Below are 19888 nucleotides of genomic sequence, written 5' to 3' on the forward strand. Positions count from 1 at the left end.
GTGGGGGACAGCTGTAGTCCCCCCAAGCACGGGGCCAGGCAGGCATGGAGCTGCATCCCACTGATGGCCAACATCCCTGCTCCCCTCTGGGGCAAGAGGGATCAATGCCCAACCCCCCAGGAGGGGGTTCTGCTCCCCATAGCATGCAGTGGGTTTGCAGTGCCCATGGGATGCTCTGCCACAGGAGTGGGGGCTTTGCTTTGGGCTTGGGTGGGGTGATGCAGAAGCTGGGGGGAGGGAGAGGGAAGGGGTGGTTAAATGGGACCCTGGGTGTTGTGCAGGCACACAGGGCTTCAAAAACTGCCCATATCCCCCCCGGGTATGTGATGTCCCATTGGGGTGATCCCTCTGTGGGGTCTCAAGTTGCTGATGGAGCCCCGTGCCCCTGTCCCCATCCCCATATCTCACTGTGCTCCCCCCCCTTCTTCCTTCTATCTGTTTTTTTTTTTCTCTTTCCCGTTCTCATTGCTGTTTTATTCCCGGAGCAACCGCAGGTAACGCAATCAGGGCTCCCAAAATAAACCAAAAGGCGGCGGGGGGAAAAAAAAAAAGCTGGGAAAACCCTTTTGGATGAGGAGGGGTTTTGCATCGTACCTCAGCCGGGCTGTGCGAGGAGGGGAGGGGGGAAGGGGGGATTGGGAGGGGGGCAGGGAGGGGGTGCGGGCTGCCATCGTGAGAGGGGGGGAGCCGCCAAGCGTGGCGAAATCGCACAAAGGGTTTTTTTCCTTCCTCTTCCTCCCAGCGCCGCAGCTGCTGTGCGCCGTGTGCGTGCCTGCGTGGGCAGCTGGGAAGGGGGGGGGGGGGGGGACGTGAGCTCCGGAGGGAGGGATCGCGTTGCTGTCGTCCCCGTGCTGTCATCCATCCATCCATCCATCCATCCATTCATCCCCATTGCCGCGAGCCCCGAGCGAAGCGACGTGGCGGCCGCTGGGTGCAGGTAAAGAGCTGGGGGTGTAAAGGTGAGGGGGGGGGGAAACGTGGTGGGACCCCCAAGCGAGGGCAGGCTTTTGGTAGGGGCTTCATCCATCCTCTTCTATGGCTGCGTGCTCCGTCGTTGCCCTCCTTCAGCTCTGTGGGGTGGACTCATCCATTGGCACGACGCATGGGGCTCCTTCTAAAGGCTGCCGTGCGGGGCTGGGGGATAAAGGTGGGGGGGGGGACGGCCAAGTTGAGAGCTGGGCTGCAGGCTGTTTGCAGCCTCTCCAGCCCTCGTGCTCTGTGGTGGATCCAACTGGCATGCACTGAGTGCGGGAGGTCTCAGCCCCGCACTGACCATGGCAGCGTTTCACATCGCAGCACCTGGGGGGGAGGAATAATGAGCCAAACGGCCACAGCTTGCTTTTATTACGCTGTGAGGGTTGGGAGATCCCAGCACAGGGGCCAGGAATGGGGCATGCGGAGTCAGCAAGGACACGGCTGGGTTAAACCCGGATAGAACGGAGCGTGTCTCCGCTGCCGGCGCAGGGACAAGGACGTTGGGAGCAGCTCTCGTCGTTCCCAGCTCTGTGTAAGGCAGGAGGTTGGCGTGTGCTGAAAGACGCTCCAGGAGGAGAGGTAGGGGTGGGACGCCCAGCTTGGTGGGGTTGCCGTGTTGGATGGAGGTGAGCGTCCTGCTGTTTGCTCGGAGCTGCGGGGGGCGGGGGGAGTGAATGGGGACAGGACCGACCTGTTCCCACGGAGCAAACAGGCCGTTCCCTGCAGTGCACGCAGCAAACCTTTGGCAGGAGCACAGCTTTGTGCCCGCTGTGCTTTTGTGCACCTTTGAGACGCCCCGTGCAGAGCAATGCAAGCTGAGAGCCGGGAGCTGAGAGCAGAAAGAGCAGAACGGACGGCTGCAGCGTGGAGCAATGCCAGGGCTGAGCAATGCACGGCCAAAAGGTTTCATTCTGCCTTTCCCAGAGCAGCAGGGAGATGGGCTGGGTCTCCTTGGGGGCTGCTGAGCCTCTGGGTGCTCAGAGGGCAGAAAGCACAGCAATGCAGCCTTGCAGCCCTGAGCACGTGGGGATTGCTGTGGTCCTGTGGCACAGCATGCAGTGATGGGGGGGCATGGCCAGGGGTGGGCAACAGCTCAGAACAGCTCACAGGGGGTTGGGGCTGCCTGGGGTGGGGAGCACAGCCAGAACAGCACAGGTGAGAGGTCCTGAGCTTTGCACCTTGTTACAGCTGAGATTAAGCTGAGGGCAGCACTGAGGTGGTTAAAGCCAGGGTTACGATGCTGGGGGGGCTCTCTTTCTTCCATTCCTTTTCCTGTTCCCATTTCCAGAAGCTGTAACCCCCGCTGGGCATTGCAGTGCTTCCTCTCCTCTCAGGAAAGCTCCTCCTTTTCCTTCCCCTCCAGAAAGCTCTCAGAGCTGAGCAGGCCATACGACCTCCCCCCTACCCAGATATCCTATTTGCCTGCTGGAAGAGGAGCAGTTCTTAGAGCTGACTCTCTGTGCGTGGCTCCAGCCAAGTCCTGGTTTGCAGTGTCACCCCCAGCACTGATGTGTTGTTCAGCTGCCCATAGGGAATATAGAAGCTCTGAGCGATGCATGCTCAAGGGGATGCCCATGGCTGGCATGAGCAATCTGTGCAGCATCTGAAGCAGCTTTTGTGGCCTCTGCTCTATGACAGTGATTAACCATGTGCTGGTGAGCAGGAGGTTAAACCCTTTTTGGCCACCTAAGGGCAGAACGCATCTCCTCACGTTGCCTGCAGCCTTGGCCTGGGTTCTGCTGATTCCCACTGCAAGTTTTGAGGTCTTGCACCCCGAAGTTGTTCTCCTGGAGTATCACTGTGTGTGCATGGGTGATGACTTGACGGATGCTGGCACCCAGCCGGATCGCTGTGTTGTAGGGCAGGGCATATGGGACAGGGCTTTGGGTCACCCCTTTGCCTGGTGGTGCAGAGGAAGAGCAAGGCATGGCTGCAGGAGGAGCCCATGCTGCACAGCACTGCTGGCTGCATGTCCATAGTGTGCATCCTGGCTTGCATCCAGTTCTGGCATAGCCTGGCATGCTTGGGGACAACTGGGTTGGGATGGATGGGAGCCAGCTGGGAGCGTTCACTGGCCCCTCTGCACTGCAGCCTCTGGATGCTGAGCTGCCTGGTGATCCTGGTGGCTGCAGCAGTGTCCTTGGGGCTCTTCTCAGGACTTGGGTTCAAGTGCACGCACGGGGATTCGGTGCTGTTGCCAGGGAAGGGGATGCTTCACCAGAGATGAGACTTGGGGATGCAGCCCGGTGTCACCCATCAGGCTGGGGGATGGCAGATCCCAAGTGTGGCGCACGGAGCTCATCTGGGCTAAGTGATGAGAAACCCTCTTGAAGGACACAGAAAGCATGCCAGCTCTGCGTGGCTGTGATGTATCCGATGGGGAGCAGCCTCGTGTGCCTACCCTGTGCAACTGCTGATGGGCGCCATGTGGGTGCTGATGTCACCCTGTCCTTCCCCTGCCTTTCAGATGCCCCATGACAGCCTGGCCCCCAGCGCACGGCCCCACCTGCCATAGCCATCCCCTCCTCCCTGGTTCCTGATGGTGCAGTGAGGGCCGGGCAGACGAGCACCCACCAGAGCACCGCACCTCCTGCAGAGCCATGGAGGCCCCCCCAGATGTGCCTGTTGGGAACCTCATCGACTTCAGCACAGAAGCAGCCACCCGTGCCCCCTCAGAGCCCTCTCCTCCGGCCGTCCCCAGTGACAACGGGCACCTGGAGGAGGTGACAGCAGAGGAGAGCGATGCCACCGAGTCGGCAGACAGCGAGAACGACATGGGTGAATCCCCCACTCACTGGGGCCACCGCCGCTCCTCCTCAGGTGAATCCTTCTCCTCCAACCACAGCACTGGGTCGGCCAGGGATGAGGCAGCGTCCGAGCGCCGGGACTTCGTGCGGCACTACGTGGAGAAGATCTTCACCGGGGGGTGAGCAGCCTCAGAGTGATGGATGGCATCGGGGCTCACCCTGGGGCTCAGTGCCTATCTTGGCAGCTCAGCTCCCGCTCCAGCTGCTGCCTCTTCTCCCTTTTCCCCCCCCCTTTCTGAGCAGCGGGAGATGGAGGATCCAAAAGGCATCCGAAAAGATGCGCCCGCAGCATCCCCACACCTCCTCCCTGCATCCACCCCACACCGCTCCACCCAGGATCCATAGGGGAAGCCTCAGCTCTAACGGTGTTTTATTTCCCAATTCCTCCATTGCAGAGAGGATCTGGAGCAGGAGGAGAAGGCGAGGTTTGGGGAGCTGTGCAGCGGTGAGGATGGGAAGGGCAGAGAGTGGTTCGCCAGATACGTGAGCGCACAGGTGAGTGCCTGTGCTGGGCATGGAGGGTTTGGGATGGCAGATTGGGCAGCGCTCCAGAGCAGTGCTGTAGAACAGCAGGATGAAAGCACAGAGGGCATCTTGGTGCAGTCATGCACCCGATGGCTGTGATGCTATAACACAACCCCTGGGTTTGTGCCTGCAGCGCTGCAACTCCAAGTGCGTGTCAGAGCAGACCTTCTACCGCCTGATGCAGTCCTTTGCCCTGGTGCTGTTTGAGTAAGTGCTGGAGGGTTTGGTTTGTTGCAGCCACGAGCACAAAGCTGCTCTGTTGGGGTCCTCACTGAGCCCTCCCCCCATCAGGTGTCACCAGATGGATGATTTCAGCCCTGCCAAGAACCTCATGACCATGTGTTTCACGTACTACTACATCGGTAAGGGGCACCTGCACCCTGTGCTGGGGGTGAGGTGCTCTGCATGCAGCTGGTGTGCGTGGAGAGGGTGATGGGAAGGCTCTGAGCTTGGTGTTGTCCGTGCTGACTGTATGGGGAGGCTGATGGGTGGGTTCCTGAGCTGGGTTTAACTTGGCTGATTCTGACACCAACCAGAAAAGAGCCTCACTGGGCCCAGAGCCACGCAAACCTTGCTGGGTTGGGTTGTCCTTGCTTCTTGCTGGGGGTATGTGATGATCTCCAGATGTTCCCCAGCCCTGGGGACATCAATGACACTTCATTCCCTGTTGTGTGGAGGTCACAGCCCCACGGCAAGCTGGATTTCCTGTCCGAAACCTACAAGGATTGGGATGAGGAGGGTTTCTCTCTGGTTTCTTGTCTTTGTAACACTGCTCAGAGCTGATCCCTGGAGCCAAGGGGGAATGAGCTCTTGGGGTGTCACCCACAGGGAAGACCCACGCGCTGCCCCTGGAGGCCAAGGAGAAGCCCACAGGCAGCATTGACTCCTACCTGAAGTCGGCCAACAGCTGGTTGGCAGAGAAGAAGGACATTGCAGAGCGGCTGCTGAAAAACACATCAGCCAAGACAGAGAATGTCAAAGGCTTCTTTGGGGGCCTGGAAACCAAGCTGAAGGGTCCTGTGGCCAAAAAGAGCGAGTGGGTACCTCCGTGTTGGATGGGCAGGGTGGGCTGATGGTGCCAGGAGCCAACTGGGCTTGGGGATATGGGAGAGAGGTAGGGTGATAATGGCCATGGGAAGACAGCTCCTGGCCGGTCCCCGTGCTTTGTGCTTTGGGCATCTCATGACATGGGAGTCCTATGTTCCTTGGGGTGGTGATGCCTGGTTCCAGGAGATGCTGCCACTGCTCTGTGGTCTTCCGGATCCAGCCCGTGGGATGGGCACCAACATCTCCTGTCTGCCTTTCTGGCTCTGGGGAGGGTGGCACAGAAGCAATGTTTCACATGAGATTTCCCTTGCCAAGGGGTCTGGGTGGTGTTGTTCTGGCTGTCACTGCGCTTCTTGGGAGCTAACACCGATTTCTGTGCCACAGCGAAGGTGAGGACAAACCAAAGGAGAAGCTGAAGAAGACGGGTGAGTGGAGCCAGCATTGCTGATTCAGGCATGGCAAATGCATCTGCGGGGAGGGAGCGTGGAAGAAGTGCTGGGGCTGTGGGGATGAGGGGAGCACGGGGAGGGCTGGTGCCGTGTCTTCCTGAGCTCCCTGTGCCCAAATGTCACCGTGTGTCCCCACAGTTTCCGTGCAGAGCCCAGAGGAGGAGAAGAAAGGAGAGAAGATCTACTTGTACATGCACCTCAAGCAGCAGCCCATTTGGTAACGCCGGGCAAGGTGGCTTCTGCTGGGGTTTGCCCACTTGCCTACACACTGTGTGAGGTGGGGGGTGGGCAGCATAGGATCCCCCTGGTGGGGAGGAGCACGAAGCCCTCATTTACCCCAATTGGACCCATTGAGTCACCTCCCAACCTGTGGGATGCAGGTGTGGGGGGCACAAAGAGGGAGGATCACCTCTGACCCTCCATCCCTGCCCCATAGGCACAACCTCCGCTTCTGGAACGCCGCCTTCTTCGATGCCGTGCACTGCGAGCGCAGGAAGCGCTCCCCCACCACCAGGTAGGATCCTCCTCCCTTTCAGTTCGGGGAGCAGAAAGGTTTCCCTGCTCATTTCACATCGTCATCGTGGGCAGCCAGGCCACTGGAACTGCGTTTGCTTTGACTAAGCCCCCAAATTAGCAGCAGCAAATGTCTCGCAAGGACGTGCGCCGCCGGCAGCTGCTCTCTGCTCCGGGTGCCGTTCTCAATTACTCTGATGGCTGAGTCCGACTAACGAACGCTCCCAGCATCTCAGGGGGAGGGACGGTGGGAGGGGGGAGGAGGTGGTGTCACTAAATTCCTCTTTTTCTCTCTCTTTTCCCTCTCTCTGCCTCTTACAACCTCCTCCCGTCCGTCCTTCTCCCCCTCTCCCTCCATCCACCTCTCTTGCATGATCTGTCCCGTGCCACTTTTGTCGGTCTGCTGCCGCTCCAGAGGGAACGTTGGGGAGGAAGAGGAGAAGAGGTGTGTGTCTGTCTGCATCCCTCCCTCACATCACCTGCCAGGGGTCCCTTCAGCCCCAAACGCTGCCTGGGGGGCCTCACGTGTGCATTTCAAAACCGGGGAGCAGCAGATGCATGAGATCTGTGCATCACGCAGAGCTGCAAATGAATGGGTTTCTCTGCCATTAATGCTGTTTTGCTGAAAGAACCCCCGCCTGCAGCATGGTGCAGTGGGAATGGGATATCTGGCTGCTGGGGGATGGAGCTGCGTCCTGGGCAGGTTTTGGGGCATGAAGTGGGGCTGTCTGTGCAGAAAGCATCACTCTCTCCCATCCTTCCTGCTTGCTGTCGTTGCTGGAAAGGGCATTTGCGGTTGGAAGATCTGCTCCTTGATTTTTTTGCCACCCCTGTACACAAAGCAAGCTGCAAACTGGGGCTGTGTTATAATTGTGAGTGAATCCTCCCAGCTGGAGGGAGCCCCAGGTGGCTCAGTGGTGCTGGGATCTGGGCATGCTCTGAACTGCAGGAGCATGGCACGTCTGACTGGTGAGCAAACCCCTCGAGGTGAGGGCTCTTCGAGTCTTGGCCATAAATCGTTCTCATGGGTAAGGATAACTTTGTTTTGCTCGGATGGAGCATCAGCCTGCAGCAGGAGGAAAGGAAGGAGGGAACCCTGCATCTGCCCCTGCTGAGCCCAAGGGTCTGGGCAGAGCTCAGTGATCCCATGCTGAACGCCCAGCCAGAAGCACAGCAGATTTGTCTTGAGTGCTTTGAAGAGTGGGCTCCTTCCCATGGAGCTCTCATCCTTTTTGTGTTTCAGCTCTCAGCATCTGAGTTAAGCTCCCTGATCTCTGCCCAGCACTGCGTCCTGCTCGCCGTGCACCCCCACTCTTCTCCTCTTCCTTCTCCTCCATATGGATATATCTCTTCTTCCTCTCCCTTTCTCCTCGCCTTTCCTCTCACCCTTGGCTGTGACCTCTCAGAAGGGGACTGGCTTCATCCTGGAGCTGCACTTTCCCTGGTGTGCATGCACTGAGCTCCACCCCAGCACCGTGCACCACTGCACAGTGACACTGCAGTCCTGCCCAGCGTGACTTTATTCCCAAAGTCCCATGAGTGGGACGTATGTCACCACCTAGAGCTAGTTGCAGAGCTCTCAAGCTTGAAGCCCCATCCTGTGAAGGCTGTGCATTGATCACATTGCTGGGGAATGGGGTAAGGGGAGCTGGGGCATCCTTGAGTGCAGTGCTGGGGATGTGGTTTGGGGCTGGGGAGGCGGATGAGAGCCCTCATGCATGGCTGGGGGCTCCAGGATCTGCAGGCTCCTGTGCAGCAGGCAGGGAAGTGCCTGAAGGTGAGGATGGGCACAGCCCTATTGGGATGGGCATCCCCAAGAGCTGTAGGCTTCGTCCCCCTCGCCATAAGGAGGGCTCCGAAGGTCAGGTGTGAAATCAAAGCTGTTTTTTGGTGGTAGAAGACTTTTTCCCAGGATATCTCTTGCTGGGGGGGGGATTGGTGATGCCAGGTGGGTTTCGTGCCTTGCAGGGAGAAGTGGTGCCACATGACACAGGAGGAGCGGGACGACAGCCTGCGCTTCAATGAGAACATCACCTTCGGGCAGCTGGGGTGAGCAGGGCGTGCTGGAACCCCATGTGCCACGCTTGGGATGTCCCCTCTGCTGGGGAAATGGGCAAAGCATCCCCAGTGCTTCTCCCTGGGACTTGCTTCTGGCCTTTCGCTGGCAAATCCCAGCCTGCAGCATCCCAGTGTGGGGCCCGCATTTGAGCATCGCCTGCCACAGAGGGCAGCGGCGAGGAAGAGGAGGGTGGGGAGGAGGAAGGGCCGTGTGGCCCTGCCCTCATCAAGAGCCCCTCTGTCCTTCCTCAGCACCTTCATCCACAACATGTTGGCGTTCGGCCTCACCAAGAAGCTCTGCAGCGACTTCCTCAAGAAGCAGGCGACCATCGGCAATCTGGATGAAGGTGGGGCTGGGCAGGGGGATGTGATGGGCAGCACCCCCACTGGGATGTGATGATGCCCCCACTGGGATGCTGTGGCACCGACCCAAGCATCGCTTTCCCTCTCCCCTTATAGAGCAATACAAGCTGCTCAGCGACCACATTGAGCAGATGGCCAGCGAGTAGCGGCACGGCGAGACGGCAACCAGAGTAGGTGGGGAGGGCAACCTGCCCCCAGAACAAAGCTGGGCTGCTCGAAACCACCCAAACACACACGTGTGGAGCTGCCATACACCCGCATGACCATCCGCCAGACTTCAGAGCTGCGCCGTGGGCAGCCTGTAGAAATAGGAGCCAACAGCCCCAATCCCTCGCCGGAGCCTCCTGTGTGTATTTCCAGAGCAGACAGACCCCAGCAATGTGTTTTGTCACTTAAACAAACAAACAAAAAAGGCAAGAAAAAAGCAAGCTGAGAAATAGGAGTGGTTGCTGCTCCCACTCTGCCTGCATCAGTGCAGCCCCAGCTATGCAGCCGAGCAGGTTCTGATGCGGGTCCCGATGCGCTCCTTGGCACGGCGGCTGCAGGACTTTGGGACACGGCTGTCCCCAAAGTGGAGGTTTCCATGGGAACGTGTTCCTTGTGCAGCTTTCCCCGTGTATCCCATAAGGGAAATAGCAGAGCAGGTCCCCGAGGCAGGGCCCCCCTCCCAGCCCTGCTGCCAGACGGCTGTTTGCTTGAGGGAGGCCGCTGCCGGTTTGCACTTTGTGTGTGATTGATGGAGAGGAGCTCTCTCCTCATTCCTGCTGCATTTATCTCCTATCCCCCACCCTACCCCTTCCCTAAACCTAAAGAATATATTATCTGCATGTGTATTTTTCTAAAAAATAAATAACCAAAACACTCTCCCTTTGATTCCCCCCTCTTCCCCGTGTCCGTTGCGCTCTGGTTCATCCATCTCGGGATCTGAGATGTTTCAGGGCTGGATGCTTTGGTCCCCATGTCCATGTGGTCTCTTTGTGGCCATGCTGTGTCCCTGCCCTGCAACACTCCCTGGAGGGCACGCAGTCCATTCATGGGGGGGTTCTTTCAGTCCCAATTCCTGCAGAAATGGGGTACAGGAATGAATGAATTCCGTCCCTGGGTCACCACCTGTGCTGAGGTGTCTTATCTGGGCTTCTCCTTGGGAAAACATGGGTGTAGGTTGATTAGCTTTTCGTAGAGGGAATGGCATGACTTGTGACAGCTGCTCCTGCTCTGTGAGAAACCCCCTGATGTTGAGAAGTGTGGGGCTGGGGCAGTGCAGGTGCCCCATGGCACCTCCAGGCTGCTGTGTGCTTAATGGGGTGGAGACCTACATGGGATGGAGACCTATAGGGCCGTTAATCAGCGTGGCAAAGGGCAGCTGCTGGGGTTGGTTGCTGGGTAGGAGGGGCAATGCCTTAAACTGGAGTGTGAGCAGCTGTGGTGGAAGTGTGTGCAGGTAAGGGTAAGGTTGGGGTGCTCTGAGCATGGTGAACAGCCCTATCCCCACCTCCCTTCCTCCAGGGATAAGAGAGCTTTTGCTTCCCAGGCCCTGAGGATTTTACTGTATGTCAGAGCTGCTCAAAGCTCTCCCTGTTGTCACAGCATCTGGGAGCAAGATCTGTTTTTAACGAAGGGAGTTAGTGATGGAGGTGTGGTTACCACTGACCCTAAGCCCTTCTTTGCTCCTCTGTCGCCACCTTTTGAGATGTTCATCACCCAACATCAGCCACAATTTGTTGGTGAGAGGGAGGGGAGCCCGTGCAGTCAGTGGGTGGCTGTGACTGCTGGAGGACCAACTTTTGGTGGTGTGGGGCAGGAGATGCTGTGAGCTGGGCGTAGGGCCACACACCAAAACGCAAGGGCTGCACGTCCTCTGGAGGGATGCTGGGCTCCCCTTAGGGATGCTGGTGGGTATCGCAATAGCTCTAAAGGGGCAGCACCCCAATGTTGCACCCGGAGGGAGGCAGATCGGACCTGTGAGCGATAGAACTCGGTTTCGCGGCCCCACCGTGTGTCTGCAGAGCGAAATGCAGCTTTGGTCGCTGCTGCCCGCTGTCGTGCACGGGGAAATCCAGGCAGAGGCGCTCCCGTTTGTTCCTCCGTTGGGACAGCGTGCACGGGTCGGGCTGCTGCACAGCTGGAGCTGCGGTGTGCCAGACCCTCCGTGCATACAGGACCGTACAGGAACGTGCATACAACGCCCATATAGGAAAATGACCTCTTTTAAGATGTATGTATTGTATATTATTTTTTTCCTTTCAGGAGCACAAATGTCCCCGGTCTGCCTTGCAGGGCTACTGCAGGGAATCATCACTCCTGCTTTGGGATGGCTGGCAGATGAGCTGGAGCCACTCTGCGTGCACAGGCAGAGCCCTGGCCAGTGAGAGAACACATCTGTCCTTCATGGCCACATCTCAGATGTGACTCACATCCTTTTGCTCTGCTCTCCCAACCCAAGCTGCTGTGTTCAGGCAAGGTCGCTGCCGGGGATGCTTTCCAGCTCGCTTTCAGCAGGATTTCACCATGCCCATCGCTCCTGGCTCCCCGGAGGCTGAGGGCTTCAGCTGTGAGCAGAGCAGGACGTGCTCTGCGGGGGGCTGGATCAGCTGGAAAATCCCTGTCTGCTCCTGCCAGGGCTGCATGCTGCTCTCCCCAGCAGACAGCGCTGGAGTTGGCTGTGCACAGTGCTCAGCACAGAGGATGTGGGGATGAGCTCGGGTGAACTGGTGGCTTTGTTCCTGTGGTCAGACACAGCAGTGCTTCTACTGCACGGTGTCACCAGGATTGGGAGCCCGTGGGGTTGCTCTTGCCCTTCTAGCAGCACACAGCCTCCCCAGGGAGAGGGGTGGGATGTAGGATCTCATGCTGCGTCTGCATCAGGGCATCTTCTCCATCCTCTGCCCTGAAAATGCCAACAAAATGACTCCTCTTCGTCCCCCAGGGACTGCGTGTAAGTGAGGGCTGTGGCATGAAGCAGAAGAGGGCTGCTGGTGGGGCAGGCAGCCAGCAATCACTGCTTCACTGAAGAAGGGGCAAGGGGAGATGGTTTGCACATGGCTGTTAGCACCCATCCCCTCCTGTGCCCACGGGGGGCTACCAGTCTTGGCGGAGGGGATGCTCCAGGGGCTCTGCACTCAAGGGTGTTCAGCTGTAAGCAGGGGGTCGAATTGCCTGGGGTGGCACTGTGGCTCTTTGTGGCGTTTTCTCCTTGTTTTCCTCCTCGCTGTCTGCTGGCAGCGATAGCAGCAAAAACACCCCGAGTGATGCCTGCGTGGTGCGGCTGCGCAGGGCAGCGATGTGACGCACGGAGCAGAGGAGCAGGAGGTGACAGCTTCCCTGCAGGCACCTGCAAATGTCCTCATCCCAGCACGTCCCTACCTCTGCTCCCAGCAGGGGTGCCAGGTCCCAACCCTGGGGAGGGCTGTGAGGGGTGGTCTGGCTGTGATGGATGGGAGAGGGGTGCAGGAGGCTTGGCCCCCACCTCCCAGCGTTCTCTTGGCTCTAGGTGTGTTCACCCCCCTCACTTCACCTCCTGGCTCCGACTCTCATTTCAATCAAAAGCATCCTGCATTTCCCCCCTCCCTTCCATGTGTATTTTCAGCCTGTGCTAAAACAGCCCTGTTTTTCTGGCTGGTTAGTCGTGCTCACCCAGGTGGAAAGCTCGCTCATGCAGCAGGAGCAAAGCATTTAACAGAGCTCCGTGCGTTCCTTCCTGCCCTTCTCTTGCAGCTGCAAGGGAAAACCAGAAGCTCTCGACCTCCGCTGCTCTGAAGCTCTCATTTCCCAGCGGGGCACGAAACCCTCTGCTCAGAGCACAGAACCACGTGTCCTCATGCTGCAGAAGTTGGGGACAGCCTGTCCCAGCCTGGTGGCACCCACTGCCTGCAGGGACAGCCTGTGCCACCGAGAACACAAAGCGCTTTGCGCAGAGTGGCTGCAAAACATCCCCCCCCCCCCCCAACCCCCATTCCCCCTGCACACACACACACACACATCAAATGAATCCTGAGGTTTGTGGAACTGGAGTCAACGTGCCTCCTTCTTCTCTTAATTGCTGTAATTTGTCCAGCTCTCATACAGCCAGGCTCTGCTCCGGGCTCTCTCTAGGTGGATGCATTTTGGTTGCTGTGTGGATGGAATGATGCAGCAGATGTGCTGTGCCCTCTGTGTGCATCCTGCACGTGGGTTGTTCTGCTCCTGGCATCGTTCCCGCGCCCCCAGTGGGGGGCTCCTCATTGGGAACAGGACTATGTGGGATCAGAGTCTGGAAACCACAGCCTGGGAAATGAGTGTAGAGAAGAGAAGGGGGAGGTGTTGATGCTAGCTGTTCTGGCGGTGAGCAGAGGGCTGTGCTGGTGCTAATTAATGGGAGGTTGGGGGTGGTGGGGGTAATGAGAGAGCACAGTGGGCTGGGGCTGCTGCCTCCACCCTGCCCTGGGTGCCATGGGGAGGCGCTCGTGGGCTGGTAGGCGCTCGGATGAGGCTGTGCCTGGCTCCTGGGATGAGGCAGGGCTGAGGTGTCCCCCTGCCACGAGCGCTGCCCCGTCCCAATTGGATCCCACGAGGTGTCCCATGGCCAGGCTCTGCCTGCAGCCACCCAAAGCTCCGTGCTCGGAGCCCCTCGGTGACAACACTGCAGCGTCCCCAGGCCCCAGCGATGCATGCGCTGTGTCCCCACCGTCCCCATACCCACCAGGGTGGCGTTGTTTTGCTCCGCGAAGGCGGATGGGAGCCGCCGCCATCCGAGCACTGAACATTTTTAATCTCCTGCTCCCGCTCCATGCAATTAACTTGATTCCCTCCCCTCGTTTCCTGCAGAGGTTTAATTAAAATGCATTGTTCGCCTCGCCAATTATTTGCTCTGTCCCCCGGATAACCTCTGTGCAGTTGCTGGCTTGGTGGGTCTTTTTTTTTTCTTCTTATTGCTGGCAAGCTTGCTCCCTGCCCCACGGCTCCTGCAGCATTTACCTGCCCATCCCTGGCGCTGGGGGGGTGAGCAAGGCGTGCCCTGAGCAGCTGAAACAACAAGCCCTTGTTGACTTTGCTTTGAGTTCCCTGCGCTCGGCAGCTGCTGCTCCAGCAGGTGATAATTGAAACAGGGAGCGACCTGCATGGCAGCGGGGCTGGGGGTTGTGCTGGGATGTCAGCTCCTGGTGGCGGAGTGGAGAATCGGTGGGGCTGTGCGTGGGGATGTGAGGCTGTGGGGATACGCGGATCCGAGGCTACGGGGACACGGAGCCATGGGGCTGCAGGGACGTGGGGTTGTAGGGACATGGGGACACGAGGCTATGGGGTTACGTGGATGGGGAGGATGCGGGGATGTGGGGACATGAAGCTGTCAGGATATGGGTAAAAGGAGCCATGGGGATACAGGGCCACGGGGACACAGAACCGTGGCGATACGGGGACGCTGACTGGAGCAGCACCCATTGGCTCTGCACCAAAGACCAGGATTCACGTGGCTGCAGCCCTTGGGGTGCTGCAAGGTCATTCATCAAAGATGCTTTCCTTGAGCCCTGCATTTCAGGGAAGGGGTGCTCAGCTTCCTAAAAATAGTTGAACTGAAATGCCACGCCGCTTGAAGCAGGGCCAAGGCAGCTGCTCGTGGGTTGGCAGTGTCCCCACGGCGCGGTGTGCAGGTGGCTCCATGGGGACCGTGGCACTGAGCAGTCCCCATAGCTGGATGCAGTCAGGGAGGGGTGAGCCTGGTGGTAGGAGGGCTTGGAGAGGTGCCTGTGCTTAAGGGAGGGAGGGAAATTGGAGGTAGAGCAGGAAATTGGGTGTCTGTCTCTCTGTCTGCGTTCAAAAGAGGTTCTCTAGGTGCAAAGCTGGATGAAAGCTTAGGGGTCACAAAGTGGGATGCCCAACCTGCATCCATGCAGTGAGGCACCTCCTGGCTCTACATGGTACCCTAAGCACCCTCTGGCCCCACTGGGATCCCACTCTGCATTTGCCCTCTGATTTGGAGCCTTTTGGGATTCGTCCTTTTGTTCTCCCTGCAACAACCTTCTTGCTTCTTTATCCCAAACACCCTGCAGAGCAGCATTGCTGTTGCCTGCCCATAGTGCAGGGATGGGGGATGAGCTGCCCCAGGGCTCTGTGGCTTTAAAGGGGCATTCTCTGTGTGCAAATCCAGGGATCCTGAGTTCTGGGGCATGGAGGAGCTGAGCTCTGAGGCAGGAGATGTGATTTTGGACTGAGCACATGGATGCTCCCCATATCCCTGTGTGCTCTGCAGTAGGACAAAGGATGTGACTTTGAGAACCCCCTCGGTTTGGGGTCTTTCAGGCTGAAGTCTGCGCTCCCAGCTGTTAGAGCCTCATAATTGGAAGCTTTCTGTTGCTTGCTCCTCTCATGCAAAGCAAAGCTCGGAAGCAGCAGGCAGTGATTGAGCCGAGGGCTGAGCCACCAAAGTGAAAATTTGAGTGGAAATGTAATTTTTCTCCCACAAAGCTGGTAAAGGGGATCCTGGGGACACGGCCACGAAGAAACCGTGCTCCAGCAGTGCAGGGACAGCAACTTGTGACAGCCACATCCCCAGGGGGACGTGGGGGCTCTGCCCAGCCATTCTGGGGCTCTGATCTCTGCCCCGTGGCTTTGCAGGAGCTACAGGAGGGTCAGGGCTGGGGGCTTTGCTGCTGTCCCCCCCCTCCCCCCCTCTCTCCAGGGACAATTTTCCACAGCAGCCGCCAAGCCACGAGAATTGGCCCACCCTGGAGCAGGGGGTGTCTATTTATGGGCTGAAAAAGGAAAATTGTCCAACTGCTGAAATTGGCAGCGCATCCCGCGTCTGTAATCAACAGCTTCCCTTCCAACGTCCCTGGCTATTTTCTCTCTGTTTTGGCGTGGGTAAGGAAGATTTATTTTGTTTGCTGTTTGGGATTATTTATTTTATTTTATTTCATTTCTTTTTCTTTTCTTTCCCCAGTTCCCTCCCATCCCCTTTCTATTTTTTTAATTTAAAGGCACTTGAAGAACACAAAACCCCCAACCCCGTGCTATTGTGTCCTGAGCCCCCAGAGCCCCCAGTGCCGCCCGCTGCTGCTCCATCCCTCCCAACAGACCCTCTGGGGACGTGCTGGCGACGCACAACCTGCGCCCTATGGCACACAGCAAGCCTCTCTCACACCATTACCCAGCCCCAGCAATGTGTCTGCAATGTATTCCCTGACACTGACAAGAGCTGAAGTGGGGTTAATCTCTAATCCTTTGCATTATGTAGCAATTACCCCACTGCAAAACTACAGACCGCAGATGCTTACACCAGGACCCCCGCAAAGCTCTTTCCCCTACAAGCTGGGTTGCGTCCCCGTCCCGTCCCCCTCCCCATTACACCCATGGCAGGGGATGGGGATGCTCGTGCCCCATCCCAGGGATGCTCTGGTCCAGCTGCAGCCCAGGAGCTGGGAGCACAGTATGGGAGCTGGTGGGGCTGCATTGGCAGAGTGGGCTGGGAACAGCTTGCAGCCTCGCTCCCCACACAGGCGCCTGCTGGGGTGCAATTCCCCAACCTTTCTGCCTCTGTTCCACTCCTGCCTTTCTCTCTCTCTCCTCTTTCTTCCCTCCCCCCCCCCCCCCCCCTTCCTTTTTCCTTAACTGTAAATGCGCCATAAAAATGGATCAAATTGCTTAAATCACTGTCATTAAATCAGTGTGAGTCCCCCCTCCGCCCCTGTGCTCGAAGCCTGGCAGAGAACATTTGTTCCAAAGGCTGAACAGCCGTCTTATTGCTCTGAAAGCATATTTGCTGCTTGATGGAAGGAGGAGAGGGGGAGAAAAACAGCCTGTAAGGGGAGAAGGAGGGGGGGGGGGGGGTGAAAGCACCGGGCTCTGATTCTCATGGAGAAATCCAGGCGGTGCTGGGATGGGGACACTCACCGTCAGCATCCATCCCAAAGGCATCAACAGACATGTGGCATTGTTGAGGCTCCCACTGATGCACTGTCCTCTGCCCCACAGGGGTGAGATGGAGCGATGGGAGCAGCCCCACCACGGTCATCAGCCAGGCAATATGGGTAGGAGTGGGGTTTTCCTCCAGGACCTCGGGGATGCAATGGGCCTTGGGCTGGAGGAGCAGAGCTGCTATGGGTCACGGCATCCTTGATGCTGCAGGGATGCTGAGCAACCCGCAAGGCTTGGGGGTGATGCAGCAGGGGCAGAGCCACTGGGGATGGGGAGCACGGCTCCTGCCTCTGCCCTGGATGCGGTAGCTAAAAGCCAGCAAAGCCTAAATGCAAAACAGCTCGGAGGGCTGGAGAGCTGCCCGGTTTGTGCATCGCCGGATTACAAAGCACCAGCTTGCAAAAGGCTGCCTGGGGGGAGCACAGCCTACTGAGGCACGACTCGGCGTCGGGAGGAGCTGCTGGGGGAGGGGGGGCGCAAAGACCTCCAGGCTCAGGAAGGAAGGAGTCTGCCCCCATTTGCCCCACGGGGCTGAGCCCGGCTGAGGGCTCTCCTGCATGGATGTTCTCCATCTTCTCATGCTGGGAGCAGTCAGTGGGGCGAGTGAGAAGCTCCTGGTGCTGTGCCACAGGACCGGGTGCGGATGGGAAAGCAGCACTGGTTGAGGTGTGGACAGGTCTGTGTACCATCTATCTCAAGATGCAGAGCGTGAGAGGCTGTGATTTCCCCCCTTCCTACCCCAAAGAGCACTGAGAAGCTGAGAGGGGTCACCATCTCAGGCAAGATCCAACCTCCAAGCTCAAAGGACGCAGGGGTGCATGGCACAAACAGGGCATTTATGGGCAGCAGGAGCACAGCCCCCCCCAAGCACACAGGCACTACCGCGGCGCAACCCCACGGAGCACTTGCAGCTCTCTTTATTGCAACTGTGTGTTTATTGCTTCCTGATGGGAAGGCCTCACATCTGGGATGGATTTGCTCAGGACCTTGTTAGGGGGTTGTGGTCTCGACCGCTCTTACCTCGCTCTTTGCCTGCTCTCCTGCACTTTGGCTAACGCCCCGCAGGGCTGCGAGGGTCGGGTTCAGCCATCAGAGGTGGCCGAGGGACCTCTGTGAGCTTCTGCTTGTCTTTGGGGGTGGAGAAATGGGGAGGGGTGATGGAGTGTGCTCGCACTGCAGTGTCCAAGACTGGGCTGGGAATTGCCTGCTGCCATAGGCAATGGGGATGGGGATGGCAGGAGTGATTACTGCGCTCATTTCCAATTAAAAGCTGATTTGCTGCAGACCTCTGCTGACCTTCAAGCTGGCAGACTGATGTTTTCCAGGGGAAAGCAGCCCTCCCTCCCTCACAGCTCTCGTTTCCTTCCACTGTGCCCAAGATAACACCCTGCCTCGCTCTGTCATCATGTCTTTATCTTAACCCTACAGATTTTTGCCTTCCCTAGTGAGCTGAATGCTTTCTTATAATGCTTATTGACAGGGTTGTGCAAGCATGATAGGAGCTGGGTGCAGGAAGCCACCGTGCCTCCCCCAGTACCTCAGAGCTGATGCCACCAGCACACAAACAGAACCCCAAAACCCCCATTCTGGGGAGGGTTCTCTCCTCCCCAGTGTTTCCCCCTCCACTTTAGAAGCTTACAGCCCGTTGCACAGCCAGCAGCCTGAAATTGCAGCCTGCAGGTTATTTGTTTCTGGCTGAGATGGGCAAATTGGAAGATGGAGGGATGGCTCCCAGTGCTACAGCTGCAGTGACAGCTTTGGATGTAGGAAGCCGCAGCCTTTGCCTTTTGGTTCACAGCCTCTGTGTGCGAGAGGGAAAAGACAGAGGTGGGAGCTGAGGATGGATGGGGGAGGAACCTGCTGGGGTGGGGGGCAGAGCGGGAAGCTTGTTTAATTCGTTCTACATTTTCTGCTCATTTCTCCCCTCCCTGTTTCCCATCCTCTGTGCTCCCCTCCTCTCCTGCTCAGTGGGTGCTCAGTGGGATCCCCACCGGCTCCTTGTCACCGCTGTCCCCGTGTCCCTGAGCCACCAGAGGGCAACAGTGACCTCTGCAACCGGCTGTCCTCAACGCGAGGGGAGAGCAGAGAGCCGAGGGGCTCTCGTGGGTCCTTCCCACGGGAAAGGGGTTCTCATCGTCCTTTGCACAAAGCAGGGGGGCTGTGTGCTTGACCCAGCATGGTAACCCCGTCCATAGCATCCCAGGTGAAGGATTCAAGGTGGGCATCATTACCCCATCGAAAGAATCAACAGGATTCAAGGTGGGCATGGTTGCCCCATCAGTAGGATGAACGGTAGGCATCATCATGCCACCAAGAGGATTGACAGGATTCAAAGTGGACACACTTACCCCCACCAGTAGGATCAATAGGATCCAAGGTGAGCATTGCTACCCCATCAATAGGATCAATAAGACTCAGGGAGGGCATCATTACCCCATGAGTGGGATCCAAGGTGGGCACTGTTGTCCCATCACAATAGGGCCCAAGGTGGGCATCGTTACCCTGAACCAGTAGGATCAGTGAGATTCCAAGTGAACGTGGTCACCCCACCAGAACACAACAGTGTTGTATTAAAGGATGTGGTTTAGTGGGAAATATTGGTGACAGGTGGATGGTTGGGCTTGGATGGTCTTTCCCAAACTTAGTGATTCTGATTCTATGATCAGTAAGACTCAGGGTGGGCTTCATTAGGATCAATAGGATCTAAAGTGGGCATCATTACCCCATGGGTAGGTTCCAAGCTGGGCATTGCTACTCCATCAGTAAGATCAATGAGATCTTAACAGTGGGCATCGTTAACCCATCAGTAGGATCAATAGGACCCCAGGTGGGCATCATTACCTCATCAAGAGGCTCCAAGGTGGGCATCACTGCATCATCAGTAGATGGGCAGCAGGCTCCCAGGCAGGCTATATAGCAGGGAGAGCTGCTCCCTACCTTGGCTCTGTGCTGGTTTTGCTCCTGGCACTGCGGTGATGCTGTTCCAGAGCTGTGCTTTCAGGTGAGTACCATCCTACACCCCCTAGCAGGTTGTTCCTAATGGTACAATTCATTGCTTGGCCCTGCTTGAAGGTCAGCACTAGTATGGTCGTTAGCAGCTGCATTGACTTCCCATTAATGCTACCACAGTGCAGGGGGGAGGCTGGATGCTGCTGCCCCCCACTCCTGGCTGGGGGGAGGGGAGTCCCTTCGATCTTCCTGCAGCAGCGGGAGCCCGATCCATTTTCTGAAATGAATGGGAAATGGTTGAAAGGCGAAACCTCA

At 57.7% G+C, this 19888-nt stretch overlaps 1 protein-coding gene across 5 annotated transcripts; it reads left to right on the forward strand.

The window, feature by feature from the left end:
- The first annotated feature begins 784 nt into the window (after positions 1-784).
- KIAA0513 (KIAA0513 ortholog) lies at positions 785-9626 on the forward strand. Of its 5 annotated transcripts, none has more exons than XM_052686284.1 (13): positions 785-937; positions 3443-3901; positions 4178-4277; positions 4441-4514; positions 4599-4669; positions 5136-5343; positions 5739-5779; positions 5942-6020; positions 6240-6317; positions 6732-6761; positions 8285-8365; positions 8627-8721; positions 8834-9626. In XM_052686284.1, the coding sequence occupies exons 2-13, from the start codon at positions 3576-3578 to the stop codon at positions 8881-8883; spliced, it is 1233 nt and encodes a 410-aa protein (XP_052542244.1). In that variant the 5' UTR covers positions 785-937; positions 3443-3575; the 3' UTR covers positions 8884-9626. The 5 variants fall into 5 exon arrangements, with proteins under 5 accessions (XP_052542244.1, XP_052542248.1, XP_052542245.1 ...); XM_052686285.1 differs by lacking the exon at positions 785-937 and adding an exon at positions 1355-1554; XM_052686286.1 differs by lacking the exon at positions 785-937 and adding an exon at positions 1355-1507.
- The last annotated feature ends 10262 nt before the right edge of the window (positions 9627-19888 follow it).

Source organism: Tympanuchus pallidicinctus, unplaced genomic scaffold (genome assembly GCF_026119805.1).
Source record: "Tympanuchus pallidicinctus isolate F22 unplaced genomic scaffold, pur_lepc_1.0 scaffold22, whole genome shotgun sequence".
Taxonomy (NCBI): Eukaryota; Metazoa; Chordata; class Aves; order Galliformes; family Phasianidae; genus Tympanuchus; species Tympanuchus pallidicinctus.

Excerpts from the sequence above, each read along its gene's own strand:
- KIAA0513 (XM_052686284.1), top strand. The coding sequence starts at position 3,576 with ATGGAGGCCCCCCCAGATGTGCCTGTTGGGAACCTCATCGACTTCAGC. Across the intron at positions 6,021-6,239 it reads CTCAAGCAGCAGCCCATTTG|GCACAACCTCCGCTTCTGGA; the intron begins GTAACGCCGGGC and ends CCTGCCCCATAG. Across the intron at positions 8,366-8,626 it reads ATCACCTTCGGGCAGCTGGG|CACCTTCATCCACAACATGT; the intron begins GTGAGCAGGGCG and ends GTCCTTCCTCAG.